A 15171-nucleotide genomic window follows, 5' to 3' on the forward strand; every position below is an offset into this window, starting at 1 on the left:
GCAAAAGTTCACAGTTCCTTATTCTTTCCCTCACCCTTATCTGCGATAACAAACGTTCACTGGCAAAACAATCCGTATCATATCACATCATACATCTCCTCAAAACTATCCTGCCAAGTTGCTATTTTCATGAATCCCAATTTACAGACAAGGAAGCTGAGGTCCAGAAAGGGCAATGCTCACTTAGGGTCACACTGCTTGTTTCCTGATGCCCAGTCTCACATTGCTTCTATGACTCAGGGTAGTTTAGACAATTTCAAAACAGTGTCCTCCATCTAGTTAGACTACTAATCCCTCAGGAAACCACCAGGCACAAGGCAAAGTTAAAGAAGAGGATTGGTTTGGGCTTGGCTAGACTAATTTGCCAAGTTTGAAGTCTTAGGGCTAAAAGGTCTGGACTACGCAAGGACTGTCTATTCTGAGCCTTCAGTCATTGGCAAGAGATCTTCCCTAAGGAAGCTTTGTGATATCAATGTTTCCTTCATACACTATTCAACTTCTTCGGACCACCTTACTCCCAGAGTAAGGCTGCCAAGAGACAGGAGAGGATGATGATAATGAGGAGGGCAATAATGATACTAGAATAATTGATAATAATAGCCAAAGTGTACAGAGAGCTCGCTACAAGTGCCAGAAACTGCCCTGGGCAATGTTTACATACATTTGATCTCCCAATCTACACCCATTAATCTAGGGGTAAGGGCCATTATCCTAATGAGCAAATGAGGTTTCGAGAGTGTCCATCACATGGCTGGTGGGGAGAAAATGGGGAGGAAGGGTTAGCAGTTCACAGACTGCAGAGGGTCAGGTTGGGCCTGAAAGCCCTCGTTTATAAATCAACTTCAGACACCACCCTCCATGATGACATTCCTTGCATATCTGATCTTCCTAGGAAATAGGGCTCCTCCAGGAAAGCCAAGAGCGGAGAACACACCAGCATGATGTCAAGGATCTAGAAACTACTATATCTTCCTTTTATCCCAACACTTTCTTTTAATTAAAAAAAGATGATGTTTATAGATTTTCCTGATTCCTTCAAAGCATATTTCCTAACTTAAATGCACATTTAAAAAAAATTGCATGGCACAAGAACAAAGCTAATGAATGATGCTCACGAGGTGGACTGTGGTGTGCGAAGTGGACTCTGCAGTCATTTTACCAAACTGAACAGGCAGGTGAGAGGATCGGGAGTTTCTGAGGTGAAGTAGTGAGCCCTGACTGGACGTTTGCAAGCTTGGAAGGCATTATTCGCTTATCAGTCTGTTAAGGGGCATACTATTCAAGACCTTGGCTGGGAATGAGTACTAGGTCGTCTGTAAATAATCTACGGGTAAAGTTTACCAGGAGTGGAACATTAACATGGTCGAGGTGAGGCCTGCAATGGGTCATTGGCCTGTGGGCTGCTTCTAATTGGGGGCCTTGCCTCCGCCTTGAACCGTTTCGATTCCTCCAACTACAACTGCTGCATTAGAAGGGCGGAAAGGTGCAGGTAGAGCATGAATTCAAATATAAACATTCTGATGAGGTGGCCAGTTAGGCAGTTAGAACCAGTAAGTGTCCCAGTGGCAACAATACAACTGTTAGGTCAAGTGTCTGAAGAGGGAGGCCCCTTTAGGGCAGCTGCAGAAAGAAAGCCCCTATTAATCCCTTAACTAAGCAGCTGATGGAGTTTATCTTTTTGTGCATATGTTATAACTCTTCCAACGCAGGATTGTTTATAAATTTTAAAAAGTCAGCACGGCTACCAAAGCTTTTTAGAGATTTCTTCATCTCGCTAACAGATAACAGAGCCTTGGAGGGCTTCTGTTTACAATTCACTGTCACTCTGGCTTGAAAAATTCTAAGAAAGCGTCCTTGCTGGATTCATTCATAAAAAGAATGGGTCCCTATTTGAAGAGGGAAGAGATCTCAGTCTCCCGCCTTGAGATCTACTTTCTTTTGAGTTTGCATCCATTGTTATTTAAAGCAACGGCATTCAGCTAGGGCTCAGCTTGGGTTATTTTGCATAGTAATATCAGAAAAGGAACCATTACCTGCTATAATCCCCTTTGGCTTCCTGAAATAAAAAAAGAAAGATAGATGATCAATATGTATTTATGTTAATTAAGTGAATGAATTTCATTCTTGGTCACGTTTCCCTCTTAAAGTGCCTGAGTTTTGTTTGGAAGAATGTCCACTGAGGAACACTTTCTCTAGGGCCCCGGAGAAGAATGTGGCATTGGTGAGAACACATTAGTACCCACGAAATACTTCTTATTCTTAACAGAGGAGACAAATAGATCTGAAAAAGCAGAGATGGTTATGTCTTCCTTTAGGTCTCTATGATTATGTGATAAATGCTTGTCTATCCGAGCAGCACTTTTTAGTCCAGACACAGACCTTTTACACCAGACAGAGGTAAATCAACGCATGCCACTTGTTTTCTCTTTTTAAATAAGCACAGAACACACTTGGCTTTTCAGCTACTAGCATCTCTAAGAATTAAGGGGCTCTTGCACTTGACTTCAAGAAAATGTATACAAAAGTTACTTAATTTAAATGAAAATTACAGCCGCTGTAACAACTGCTGCTTCCCAAATCCAACTATTCCAGAGCTCCTTTCCTGAAGTACGGTCTAAATTCTTTTCCCCCAGAGGAGTCTAAATTTCATTTTCCTTTGCGACATATAATATCACACTATAACTCATGCAAGTTAGGCTAAAGCAGAAAACCACAGCTCACGTTTTTCATCGGCAAACAACCAGCTGGCTTAAAAATCTATCAGCCACTGGCTCATGAGAAAGTTTCAGAGTTGCAGGCAGCTCACAAAAACCGACAAACAAAAAAGGCGCAGGCAAGAGGCAGCTGCTTGATTCTTACCTGTAACACAAGCGCTGCTAACTTGAAGATGGTTTCGCTGTCGGCTTCGATTTGCCCCTGTCGGGGGGAAAGAAAAGCATCACTGAACACAGGCTGCCCTAGGTTGTAGCAAATGGCTGTGGAGTTGGGGAAGCTGTCACAGCTTGGCACCTCCAGTTTACAATCAAACGCAGATCATACCATTACAGGGGAAAGGAAGGGGGGGCGTGGAGGGGCGCATCCAGGGTTCAGGGAAAGCCACAGTGTGTGTGTGTGTGTGTGTGTGTGTGTGTGTGTGTGTGCCCGCGGGTGTACTTTAATTAGCCGGGGGAATTTTGTTCAGAGAGCAGTATTCTGGAAGAAACACAAATGACTTGGAGGCTGAAAATTCAGACAGCTTCTCAGTGAATCATTTTCATCCCGACAGGTTCATTTTTAAGCTCTGAAGATGTACTTAGATTTGTTTATTGGGTGTTTTCCTGAGATTTTTTTTTTCTGTGTCACCACATGGTTTTGTTTTGTTTTGTTTTGTTTTGTTTTGTTTTGGTATACACACAATGCAACTACTATTAAAAATATAAATTCACTTCTGCATCAATGATACATTGTTGAATTAATATTTATACAATTAGTGATAAAATGTAAAGCCTTAGGAATCAGTTATAGTAGATACTTAGAGAAGACCAAAGTTCTGTTCCTTTTTACTGAACTCTGATTTATCATTTTACCCATTATTTTATTTTTTCATCCTTTAAGATCCCCCCACCCCCCCAAATAGGAATTCTGGGCTTTGGAAAACAGGAATGCTTTTTCAGTAGCCTGGTAAAGATGCATAAGTATGTGGGGAGGGAGTATTGCCTTTAGCAATAATACTCACACATGCCCTCATTTATTTTGTCAAGTATGATCATATATGTTAATGCCATTGCCACATCATGTAATATATTACAACAGTGAGTCAATGAGTGTATAGAGGGTTCTTTATTTTTTAAAAATTTGTAAAAAAAAAAATTGGTGATATGCTGCCTTGTAAGCATTAACACACAGGAAAACAATTTCATATAACCTTGCCTAATTAGTACTTGAGGGGATCCCTGGGTGGCGCAGCGGTTTAGCGCCTGCCTTTGGCCCAGGGTGTGATCCTGGAGACCCGGGATCGAGTCCCACGTCGGGCCCCCGGTGCGTGGAGCCTGCTTCTCCCTCTGCCTGTGTCTCTGCCTCTCCCTCTCTCTCTGTGTGACTATCATAAATAAATAAAAATTTTTAAAAAAATTAGTACTTGAAAGCACAGAGTGTTTGAGACCATGGAACTCATGAGCCTAGAAATTGCACTGAATTCTTTATTTCTCCCTTCTTCCTGTTGAATTCAGGCTAAAGAGTTTTTCTAGTTACACCAAGTCTATCAATGGTAAGTATGAAGTAGTTTTTAAGTAAATGCACACGAGGTAGGTGACAGAGGCAGTTTACCTCACTGAGGATTTCTGAAAGGATTATACTTTTCTCTCACCTTTCCAAGTGATTTGGCTAGGGTTCTCAAAAACAAACCGAAATGCACTAATAACAATAATTCTTCTAAAAGCCATAAAATAAAATAAACAAACCAAAAAACCCAAGAGCATTACAATGTCAGCTGTGATCACTATCTGCATTTCCCTTATATTACAAAATGAAAACAAAGGAATTTCATCCTGTGACAATCAAAGTTTCCCTTCTGAAACCTGAGGCAACGGATCTGCTCCAGTTTTTTGCTTTAAAAGCTGACAGGCCCAGAGCTTGGAATTCCAAACTTGCTTCTAATCTCTAGAAACAGATTATAAAATCAAAGAGAAGCCAGGTTGATTTTAAGAATCAATTGGCCTCTGTCTTTCAGGCAAGAGACAGTGGTTTCCTAATTTGGTGAAAAATATTGAAGCAGTTAATCCAGCAGGTGAGATGGGTGTTAATCAAGGCTAAATTTTACAAAGGTTAAATTTTTATGCTCAAAGGAAAAAAACAACAAAAAAAATTCATGCAGAGGGAGGCAGGAAACAGGGAGGAACACTCAAAAACATCTTTGAGTTTGAAATTACGTCCAAACTTAAAGTCCAGTTTGTCTAAAAATCTTACAAAAGAGGAAAAAAATGGATTGTCTTGGATATTAAAATAACTACAGCGAAATATATTGAAAATGACTGCCAACTCTTCTGGCCCCCCTATGACCCCCTTTGCCTCATCAGAACCTGAGGTGAGTCATCCAAACAATATTTGAGACACCAACTTTGCAATTTAGCAAATGGAAGTCCAGTAGATAAAAAGGCCTCAGACAGAAACTCTTAAGAACGTTGCCAAATAATTCTCTACCTTAGAAGGGTCATTAAATATTAAAAATGCTGAAATGAGGAGCTGAAGCATGAAAAATGCCAGGCTCAGACAGCTCTAGAAGAGTGGGGAGGCAAATCTACAACTCACCTATGGGTTTTTTTTTTTTTTCACCTATGCAAGTTGCCCCAAAGCAGTACTGGTGGAGGAGGGTGATGGTGGGGTGGTGGGGTGGTGGGGTGGAGGGGTAGGGCTGACCGAACTCTTGTTCCATGGAGACAAGAGAATGCATGGTTTAGCCAAGTCTTACATTCTTTTATATACCTCAGCCCCTACCTCACCTTCCTCTTAACCTCTGTTCTGGAAATCCAAGGCAACATATTTTGAATTCTAATACTGATTGCCAAGGTTACTTGACTTGCACACGAAGCTCACCAAACAAAGATCAAGCAAAAATAATACTATTTGCCTGGTTCTCAGCAATTTCGTATGGTGAAATTTAATTAAGACATATACAGAACTCCAGAAAGTTCATGCTCAAAGGTGAAAACGTTCTTTAGAAATTGCTGTCTATCCTAGGATGGAAGATTCTTTTACTTATTACCATGGCAACAGAGGTAACCTTATAGGTACCGGGCAAGCTAACACTTGAGAGAAGGATCTATCAGAGAGGGAGGTAACAGGATCCTTCATGGGTTCCATGACGTGTCAGGGATAAACAAAGGGAGCAGAGAAGAGAGTCGATGATTGTGGCCCTATGCACAAGGTGATATGAAACAGTTATGATCCTGGAGGACCGGGATCGAGTCCCACGTCGGGCCCCCGGTGCGTGGAGCCTGCTTCTCCCTCTGCCTGTGTCTCTGCCTCCTCCCTCTCTCTCTGTGTGACTATCATAAATAAATAAAATTTTTAAAAAAATTAGTACTTGAAAGCACAGAGTGTTTGAGACCATGGAACTCATGAGCCTAGAAATTGCACTGAATTCTTTATTTCTCCCTTCTTCCTGTTGAATTCAGGCTAAAGAGTTTTTCTAGTTACACCAAGTCTATCAATGGTAAGTATGAAGTAGTTTTTAAGTAAATGCACACGAGGTAGGTGACAGAGGCAGTTTACCTCACTGAGGATTTCTGAAAGGATTATACTTTTCTCTCACCTTTCCAAGTGATTTGGCTAGGGTTCTCAAAAACAAACCGAAATGCACTAATAACAATAATTCTTCTAAAAGCCATAAAATAAAATAAACAAACCAAAAAACCCAAGAGCATTACAATGTCAGCTGTGATCACTATCTGCATTTCCCTTATATTACAAAATGAAAACAAAGGAATTTCATCCTGTGACAATCAAAGTTTCCCTTCTGAAACCTGAGGCAACGGATCTGCTCCAGTTTTTTGCTTTAAAAGCTGACAGGCCCAGAGCTTGGAATTCCAAACTTGCTTCTAATCTCTAGAAACAGATTATAAAATCAAAGAGAAGCCAGGTTGATTTTAAGAATCAATTGGCCTCTGTCTTTCAGGCAAGAGACAGTGGTTTCCTAATTTGGTGAAAAATATTGAAGCAGTTAATCCAGCAGGTGAGATGGGTGTTAATCAAGGCTAAATTTTACAAAGGTTAAATTTTTATGCTCAAAGGAAAAAAACAACAAAAAAAATTCATGCAGAGGGAGGCAGGAAACAGGGAGGAACACTCAAAAACATCTTTGAGTTTGAAATTACGTCCAAACTTAAAGTCCAGTTTGTCTAAAAATCTTACAAAAGAGGAAAAAAATGGATTGTCTTGGATATTAAAATAACTACAGCGAAATATATTGAAAATGACTGCCAACTCTTCTGGCCCCCCTATGACCCCCTTTGCCTCATCAGAACCTGAGGTGAGTCATCCAAACAATATTTGAGACACCAACTTTGCAATTTAGCAAATGGAAGTCCAGTAGATAAAAAGGCCTCAGACAGAAACTCTTAAGAACGTTGCCAAATAATTCTCTACCTTAGAAGGGTCATTAAATATTAAAAATGCTGAAATGAGGAGCTGAAGCATGAAAAATGCCAGGCTCAGACAGCTCTAGAAGAGTGGGGAGGCAAATCTACAACTCACCTATGGGTTTTTTTTTTTTTTTTCACCTATGCAAGTTGCCCCAAAGCAGTACTGGTGGAGGAGGGTGATGGTGGGGTGGTGGGGTGGTGGGGTGGAGGGGTAGGGCTGACCGAACTCTTGTTCCATGGAGACAAGAGAATGCATGGTTTAGCCAAGTCTTACATTCTTTTATATACCTCAGCCCCTACCTCACCTTCCTCTTAACCTCTGTTCTGGAAATCCAAGGCAACATATTTTGAATTCTAATACTGATTGCCAAGGTTACTTGACTTGCACACGAAGCTCACCAAACAAAGGATCAAGCAAAAATAATACTATTTGCCTGGTTCTCAGCAATTTCGTATGGTGAAATTTAATTAAGACATATACAGAACTCCAGAATTTCATGCTCAAAGTGAAAAAGTTCTTTAGAAATTGCTGTCTATCCTAGGATGGAAGATTTCTTTTACTTATTACCATGGCAACAGAGGTAACCTTATAGGTACCGGGCAAGCTAACACTTGAGAGAAGGATCTAGTCAGAGAGGGAGGTAACAGGATCCTTCATGGGTTTCCATGACGGTCAGGGATAAACAAAGGGAGCAGAGAAGTGAGTCGGATGATGTGGCCCAATGCACAAGGGTGATATGAAACAGTATCAAGTCAAGTATCAAGGTGCTCTAGCCTCATGGCTAATTTAGCTTCTTTACAGATTCAGTCCCTAGGTCACTAGGTTCAGGCTCTGTGTCAGGCATCTTATTTTTGCCCTTGGCTTGTTAGCTCAGTTGACCAAGACATCTTGCTAATGAGGTACACTCTAGGTTTTGAGTCATAAGTAGAAGAGAATAAAAGAAAGTTTTAGAGTTTGAAAGGGAATTTAGTGGGGCAGCCTGGGTGACTCAGCAGTTTAGCGCCGCCTTCAGCCCAGGGTGTGATCCTGAAGACCCGGGATCAAGTCCCATGTCAGGCTCCCTGCATGGAGCCTGCTTCTCCCTCTGCCTATGTCTCTGCCTCTCTCTCCGTGTCTCTCATGAATAAATAAATAAAATCTTTTTTTAAAAAAAAAGAAAGGAAATTTAGTGAAAATACGGCTCCTATTATTTTAAAGATGATGGCATCAAGAATTGGGGACATGAAGTGTACTACCCAATCCCACAGCGGACTGGGACTCAGTGCTTCTTGTCCAGTGCTCTTTTCATTCCACCGTGTACTAGTTAGTTTTCTGGCTCCACTGTAAATCTCTCACCAGGAATCTTCCAAAAGTATGCTTTTGATAAAAGCTAGAATCAGATAAGACTGAAAAATGACTCCAAATGCCACCTTTCCTGTTGACGGGATGGGTAAGTTATTATCGAACATAAACACTTAGAATGGACAAATTATTTTTTTAAAAGATTTTATTTATTTATTCATGAGAGGCACAGAGAGAGAGAGAGGCAGAGACACAGGCAGAGGGAGAAGCAGGCTCCATGCAGGGAGCCCGACGTGGGACTCTATCCTGGGACTCCAGGATCACGCCCTGGGCCGAAGGTGGCATTAAACCACTGAGCCACCCAGGCGTCCCAGAGGAAAATTATTTCTGAAGATCCATCTGCTTTTTCTGTATTGATGTAGTACTTCTTGGAAACTCATTCTGCACAACAATGGACATGAATTACTTGCTCACAAACACTTAGGATTGGAACTACCTGACAAACTGTTGGGGGAAGTTGATTTGTTTCCAAGTGTATAACTAATTATCTAGCTATTCTAGGGTTAAGTCTATTAAAAAAGGTAGCTTGTAGAACACCAACAAATAAATGTATAAGAAATGAGAGGAAAAGAAAATTATCATTTATAATTATCATAGTACTAATTATCCAGGAAATAGTTTTCAATAAATAAAATCTATTGTGTGAAAGCTTGGTGAGAAACGGGACAGGGTATTTATATAATTACAAAATATCTCTTTATAGAGGAATTTTAATGATAAGGGGGAAGTGGTATTTTTTCAACAGAGAAATCTGACATACAATCTTTTTTTTAAAAAAGATTTATTTATTTATTTGAGAGAGAAAAAGAGAGCATGCATATAGTGGGGAGGGCAGAGGGAGAAAGAAACCCAAGAGGACTCTGCACCAAGCACTGAGCCCAATATAAGGCTTGATCCCACGACCCTGAGATCATGACCTAAGCCAAAACCAAGAGTCTGTCACCCAAATGACTGCACCATCCAGGTGCCCCTTACAGATACAATCTTAATCAAGTGATGAGATATCACCAATAACTGGACAGACCAGCATCATGTGCCTCCTCAGAGTATTCACTGAGAAGGACACAACTTCACTCATCTACATGGCTGTGTTGGTAAATGTAAATGTTTCACAATCAAAATGCTGGGGGGCGGGAGGTGGGGTGGGGAGGATGATCCCTCGTTTGTAGCATTTGTTGATATTCATGGTCCACATACTCTCCCTACAGCTGGTTTCAAACTATCAATATGACATCACAGAACATGCTGCTGGGAAGAGATGTGAGAACTGGCTCTCACCACTGGTACTAGCTGGCTCCAGCACACCACTGGGTAGTATTCCTGCCAAAAATACATCCTTAGATCTAATCATGAGGAAGCATGAGGCAAACCGAAATGGGGGGACATTCTATAAAATATCTGGCCCATACTTTTCAAAAATGTTGACAGGATGAATGCCAAAGAAAGGCTGAAGAACTGTTTCTAAGGAAAGGAGATTAAGCAGTCATAACAACTAAATGTAGTGTGTCATCCTGTGTCAAGAGGAAAAGTTGTTGTAAACGGCATTAATGGGACAACTGGACAGTATATCATGCAACAGTAGAGGTTCAATGTTAAATGTTCTAAATGTGATCGTTGTAATATGGTTATAAGGGATGACTTATTATTTAAGGATAAACAGTGTAACTTTATTCTTAAATCATTCAGAAAAAAATTACACATACGCAGGCAGGGGGAGGGAGTGCAAATGTGATAAAATGTTGACTGATAATTTGGTTTGATGGAGACCTACTGCCACTTTTTGTGCCATTCTTAAAACTCTTTCATAAGTTTGAAATAATTTCAAAATAAAAAGTCTGGAAAAAGTTGACATATTTTCCCAGAGTGCTGGATATCTGTTTGTCTTGACTGCTTAGTACCTGTTCTTTTACTGAGTAGAATATCCCACTCTTTTCAGAACTGCTTCTTTCCCTATTGGCCTATGTGCAAACACACTCATCATGCTGTGGACAAGTGATGGAAGCTGGTCCAAAGACACTCCCAGGGATTTTCCAAATTAGAACTAAGAGAAGAAAACTCTCTCTCTTGCTGTGTCTCGGGGCAAAGTTGGGAAGATGTGAACCATAGAGAATCACTGCCCACAGACGGAGAGAAAGGAACTTCCCGACATTGGTAGTCAACTGCATCCATTGCTCAGCCAGGCCAGACTTCAAAGTCTGGTTAAAACTAAAAAATTGGCAAGAACAGTGACTTAGATGCTGCTTGGATGCTCTCATTTTGGCTTACCACTAAGCCAGCAAACAAAGAGTGTAAAGAACAGAATGTGATAAGCACACAAATGAGTGAATGGATGTAGCTCTCCGGAGACTTAATTCCTCCTATGGACCCATCTACATGGAGGAGGAATCTGCCAAATCAGAGAATTCCAGAGATATGGACTCACTAGTTTCATACAATTAGTATGGTGGGGGGTGGGGGCGCATCAACACTCAAAGACCTACCCATTATCTTACAAGGCAGTACTTGCTGGCATACTTCCCCGTGCTAGTCCTGTCTTCTAGGGATTATTGTGCCATAATTACCACATCTGCACCCCCTCCCCCATTCCCCTTGTATAAATGGACCAATACTTCGTCCCTTTTTGTCCAAGCTAGTTGCGACAGGTAATGTTTCTGCAGGATGTGGTCTCGATGATATATATTTTTCATTTGTCCTTCTGGACCAGAGTTTTGCCACCTTAGCATAGTTGACATTTTCGGTTAGATAATTGCTTTCTGTGTGGGCTGCCCTGTGCATTGCAGAGTGCTAAGCAGCACCCCTGGCCTCTATCTATCTGCTGATTCTAGCCCCAGCCTCCCCGCCACCTCCCCAGTGTGACAACCAAAAATGTCTCCAATCATTTCTAAATGTCTTCTGGGTGGCAAAGTTTCCCCAGTTGAGAACCACTGACCTAGATTCTCAGTTTTATTCCTGTAAGCTAAAAGCATCAAAAACTTAACAAAACTGAGCCATAAGGCTTGTCCCAAGGTACAACTGCTTTTGTGTAACAATGTTTTGGCATCACTCCACTGGCTTCTATTGAGAAACTATATAGGAAGCAACCCTCAGAACCTCATTATCTTAACTCTAGGTGTGTTGTTGAGGACATAGTTAATGACATCATGTGATAGGCCTTCCTATGGACCCCTGGGAGAAGCTTCTGATTTTTAAGACCAGTAGTGACTATGCTCCTCGGAGCAGCTGCTTTGTTTTTACATTAATGACCACTGTGAATTATGCAAGTGATCATAACTCCCTCTTTGCTGTGGTTCTTAAGAGAAGTTGAATTTCATATTTGTGAGTTCAATGCTTTATACTAGCCATGCTAAATGTTTTAAACCAACCTTAACCTTGGCAGCATCTAATTATTTCTACTTTTATTTTCTCACAAGTAACTCTGATTTTGTCACTCATCATATTTTAAAGTGCTTTTTTTTCTTTTTTATTGAGGTATATACAGTGATATGCACAAATCTTAGTGCACAGGTTGGTGAATTTTGGCATGTGTATACACTTATGCAACCAACCACCACCCAGATAAAGATATCAAACATTCTCACTACTTTTTTCATCTTAGGGAAATGTATGTATCATCAAATAAATATTATTTTTGCTAATTAAAAAGGTATCAAATAATACTGCAAAATTGTTGCAATTTGCAATTCTTTGATTACTAATCCATTTGAGTCTCTCCCTTGCAATTGCATATTATTTGCTATTGCCTATGTGTGAAATGACCCTTTGTTCACTTATCTGTTTGAGAACTTACGTTCTGTTTGAGCTACCAATGTTAGTTAACCCTTTGTGTTGTCTACTGGTTACAAACTGTATCCTTCAATCTATTCTCCTTCCCCTGGCCTATGAAATCAGATGGTCCTGGGGACCATCTCCCTCACTGGAAGAATCTTTGGGGTACTGAGCAAGCTATTTTTCTGAAACTTAGTTCCTCATCTGCAAAATGGGGAATGACAATATTGAATTTAGTGGGTTGTTCAGAGTATTAATGAAGGACAAATATAAAGCATTTATCATAAAGCTTAGGCTCAAAGATTCTTTCAGTGTTATTTTCTCTGCACTATGTTGCTTCTTACACTGTGACATATTAATGTATCTATAATAATCTATTTGATCTGGGACACTGTTCAATTTTTGTGCTGTTCTGTAACATTCTGTCAATATTACATGACAATATATCTCAATATCTAAGTGCTTTAATTTTCCATAATAATCTTTAACATTCTCTTTCACATATTTAAAAAAATTTAAATAATCTTGTCAAGTTTAGAAAATATACATATGTAATAATTTGCCTTCCTCCTTGGAGCCATATATGTCTATTGAAATGTTTTTTTTTTTTGAAATGGCTTTATAAGAACAAAAAAAGAAATGGCTTTATAATGACCATAAAGTTTTATGATATACCATAAAGATCACACACATCCAACATTAGGGTTAATACTCAGTATTTTATGTTTTCCTTTATAAATGATCTACCATTTTCATTATATTACCTGGTTAGCATTATGTAGGATTATTATTTTTGGTGTATTTGACTACCATTAAATTTCTTCACCAAAGCCTATGATGCTAATAAGTTTTAGCTCCTTTATTTCCATTTTGTAGGCATATAGTGAAATCATCTTCAAATATTTTGGTGTGCTTCTTTGCAATGTAGTCGGTATATCTGATTGTACTACATGAAGTAGACATTTTACTTAACACATCAAAACTACATTCTTCTCATACACTGCTGGTGGAATATAACTTAGTTCTGGATGAACTTTTTGGCGAGGTCTACCAAATTCTCTCTCTCTCTCTTTTTTAATTTAAAGATTTTATTTATTCATTCATGAGAGACAGAGAGAGAGAGAGGCAGAGACATAGGCAGAGGGAGACGCAGGCTCCATGCAGGGAGCCTGATGTGGGACTCGATCCCAGGACTCCAGGATCACATCCTGGGCCAAAGGCAGGCGCTCAACTGCTGCACTACCCAGGGATCCCGAAGTCTACCGAATCTTAACACACACACACACACAATGGCCCAGCAATTCTGCTCCTAGATGAATACCTAACATACATGTTTACATTTGTCCACTAAACGATGGACACTAGGATCTTCTTGGCAGTGGTGTTTGTAATAACTAAATACTGCAAACTACCCAAATGCCTGTTAGTGAGCAAATGAATTGTGGTATATTCATACTATGTGCTACAGTTCAGTAGTGAAAGTGAACAAGCTAGCCTAAACTACATATGGTATGAATGAATCTCAAAAACATAATTTGAGCAAAATAGGCTAAACATTAAAGAGCCTTTGTTGTATGGCTCCAGTTATATGAAATATAAAGTCAGCCAAAACTAATAAATGCTATTAAAAGTCATGGAGTGGGGAGGGCGTTAATGACTGGAAGAGAACATGTGTAGGGTTTCTCAGGTGGTAATATTCTGTTTACTTGTTATCGATGCTAGTTCCACAGATGTGCTCAATTTGTGAAGGTTTGTTGCTGCACATTTACATTACATGCACTTTTCTATGTGTATATTATACTTCAATTTACAGCTAAATAGCAAACAAACAACTCCTGATCTTTCCTGAGGCCTTTCTCATCGTACTTAGTGGCAGTTCCATCTACAGTTGCTTAGGTCCAAAATCTCATGGCACCTTCGAACATGGAGTTGAGCGGTGAGTGCCTTGTACGATTGTACTTGGCGATCCTATTTGCACCTTCTAATACATTACACAACTTACCTACTTTCTTTGTTTTTTATTTTCCCACCCACTATCACACCTGTCTCACAGACAAGATCCTTAAGGGCATGGGTTTTTATCTAGCTATAGCTCCAAGACCTAGAACACTGCTGAACACAGAGCAGGTGATCAATAATATTTGTAGAACAACAACTATAAGAGTAGTGAGGTAAAAAGTTGATGGAAGTATTTTTATTTTCCTTTTAAAAAAATATTTTATTTATTTATTTGAGAGAGAGAGAGACTGTGTGCATGAGCAGGGGGAGGGGCAGAGGGAGAGGAAGGAGCAGATTCCCCGCTGAGCAGGGAGCCTTAGGACAAGGGGCTCTATCTCAGGACCCTTGAGCTGAAGGCAGATGCTTAACCGACTGAGCCACCCGGGGGCCCTTTATCTTTCTTTTTTAAAAAAGGGAATGTTCCTTGTATTTCTTGATTCCTATACAGCTGATTTGCCTTGATTTTCAACTCAGAAGGAATTTCTGAACTGGGAGAACACAGCCCAGGCCTCACCAGCTATGAGAACTGTACGCTACGTACTAGGTTGTCAAGGACTAGATATGCAAACTTAACGCACCAAACACAAATTGGTGTTAGATGTCAGAAAGTCTTTTGCTCCTCTGTCTTCACTTCCTAAGAACACAAAAGGAAAACCATAATACCTGTCTCACATGTTTCATGGAGCTTGAGGACAAAAAGAAAAACAAGATATAAAAAAGCTTTGAAAAAGGAAAAAGCAGGTATGCCTGAGTGGTTCGGCGGTTGAGCATCTGCCTTCTGCCCAGGGCGTGATCCTGGAGTCCCTGGATCGAGTCCCACATTGGGCTTCCTGCAAGGAGCCTGCTTCTCCCTCTGCCTGTGTCTCTGCCTCTCTCTGTTATCCTCTTATGAATAAATAAATAAAAATCTTAAAAAAAAAGAAAGAAAGAAAAGGGAAAAAGCATTAC

General features: G+C 40.1%; 1 protein-coding gene across 3 annotated transcripts in view; it reads right to left on the reverse strand.

Annotated features, from left to right (window-relative positions):
* Nucleotides 1-15171, reverse strand: part of FRMD4B (FERM domain containing 4B) — a 322158-nt gene that overhangs the window by 62596 nt on the left and 244391 nt on the right. For all 3 annotated transcript variants that reach the window (XM_041764330.1, XM_041764328.1, XM_041764329.1), the window contains 2 exons: nt 2860-2916; nt 2034-2056 (listed from right to left, as the gene is read on the reverse strand). In XM_041764330.1, coding sequence (XP_041620264.1) covers nt 2034-2056; nt 2860-2916 — 80 coding nt within the window. The remainder of the gene's footprint in view (nt 1-2033; nt 2057-2859; nt 2917-15171) is intronic.

Source organism: Vulpes lagopus, chromosome 7 (assembly GCF_018345385.1).
Source record: "Vulpes lagopus strain Blue_001 chromosome 7, ASM1834538v1, whole genome shotgun sequence".
Lineage (NCBI taxonomy): Eukaryota > Metazoa > Chordata > Mammalia > Carnivora > Canidae > Vulpes > Vulpes lagopus.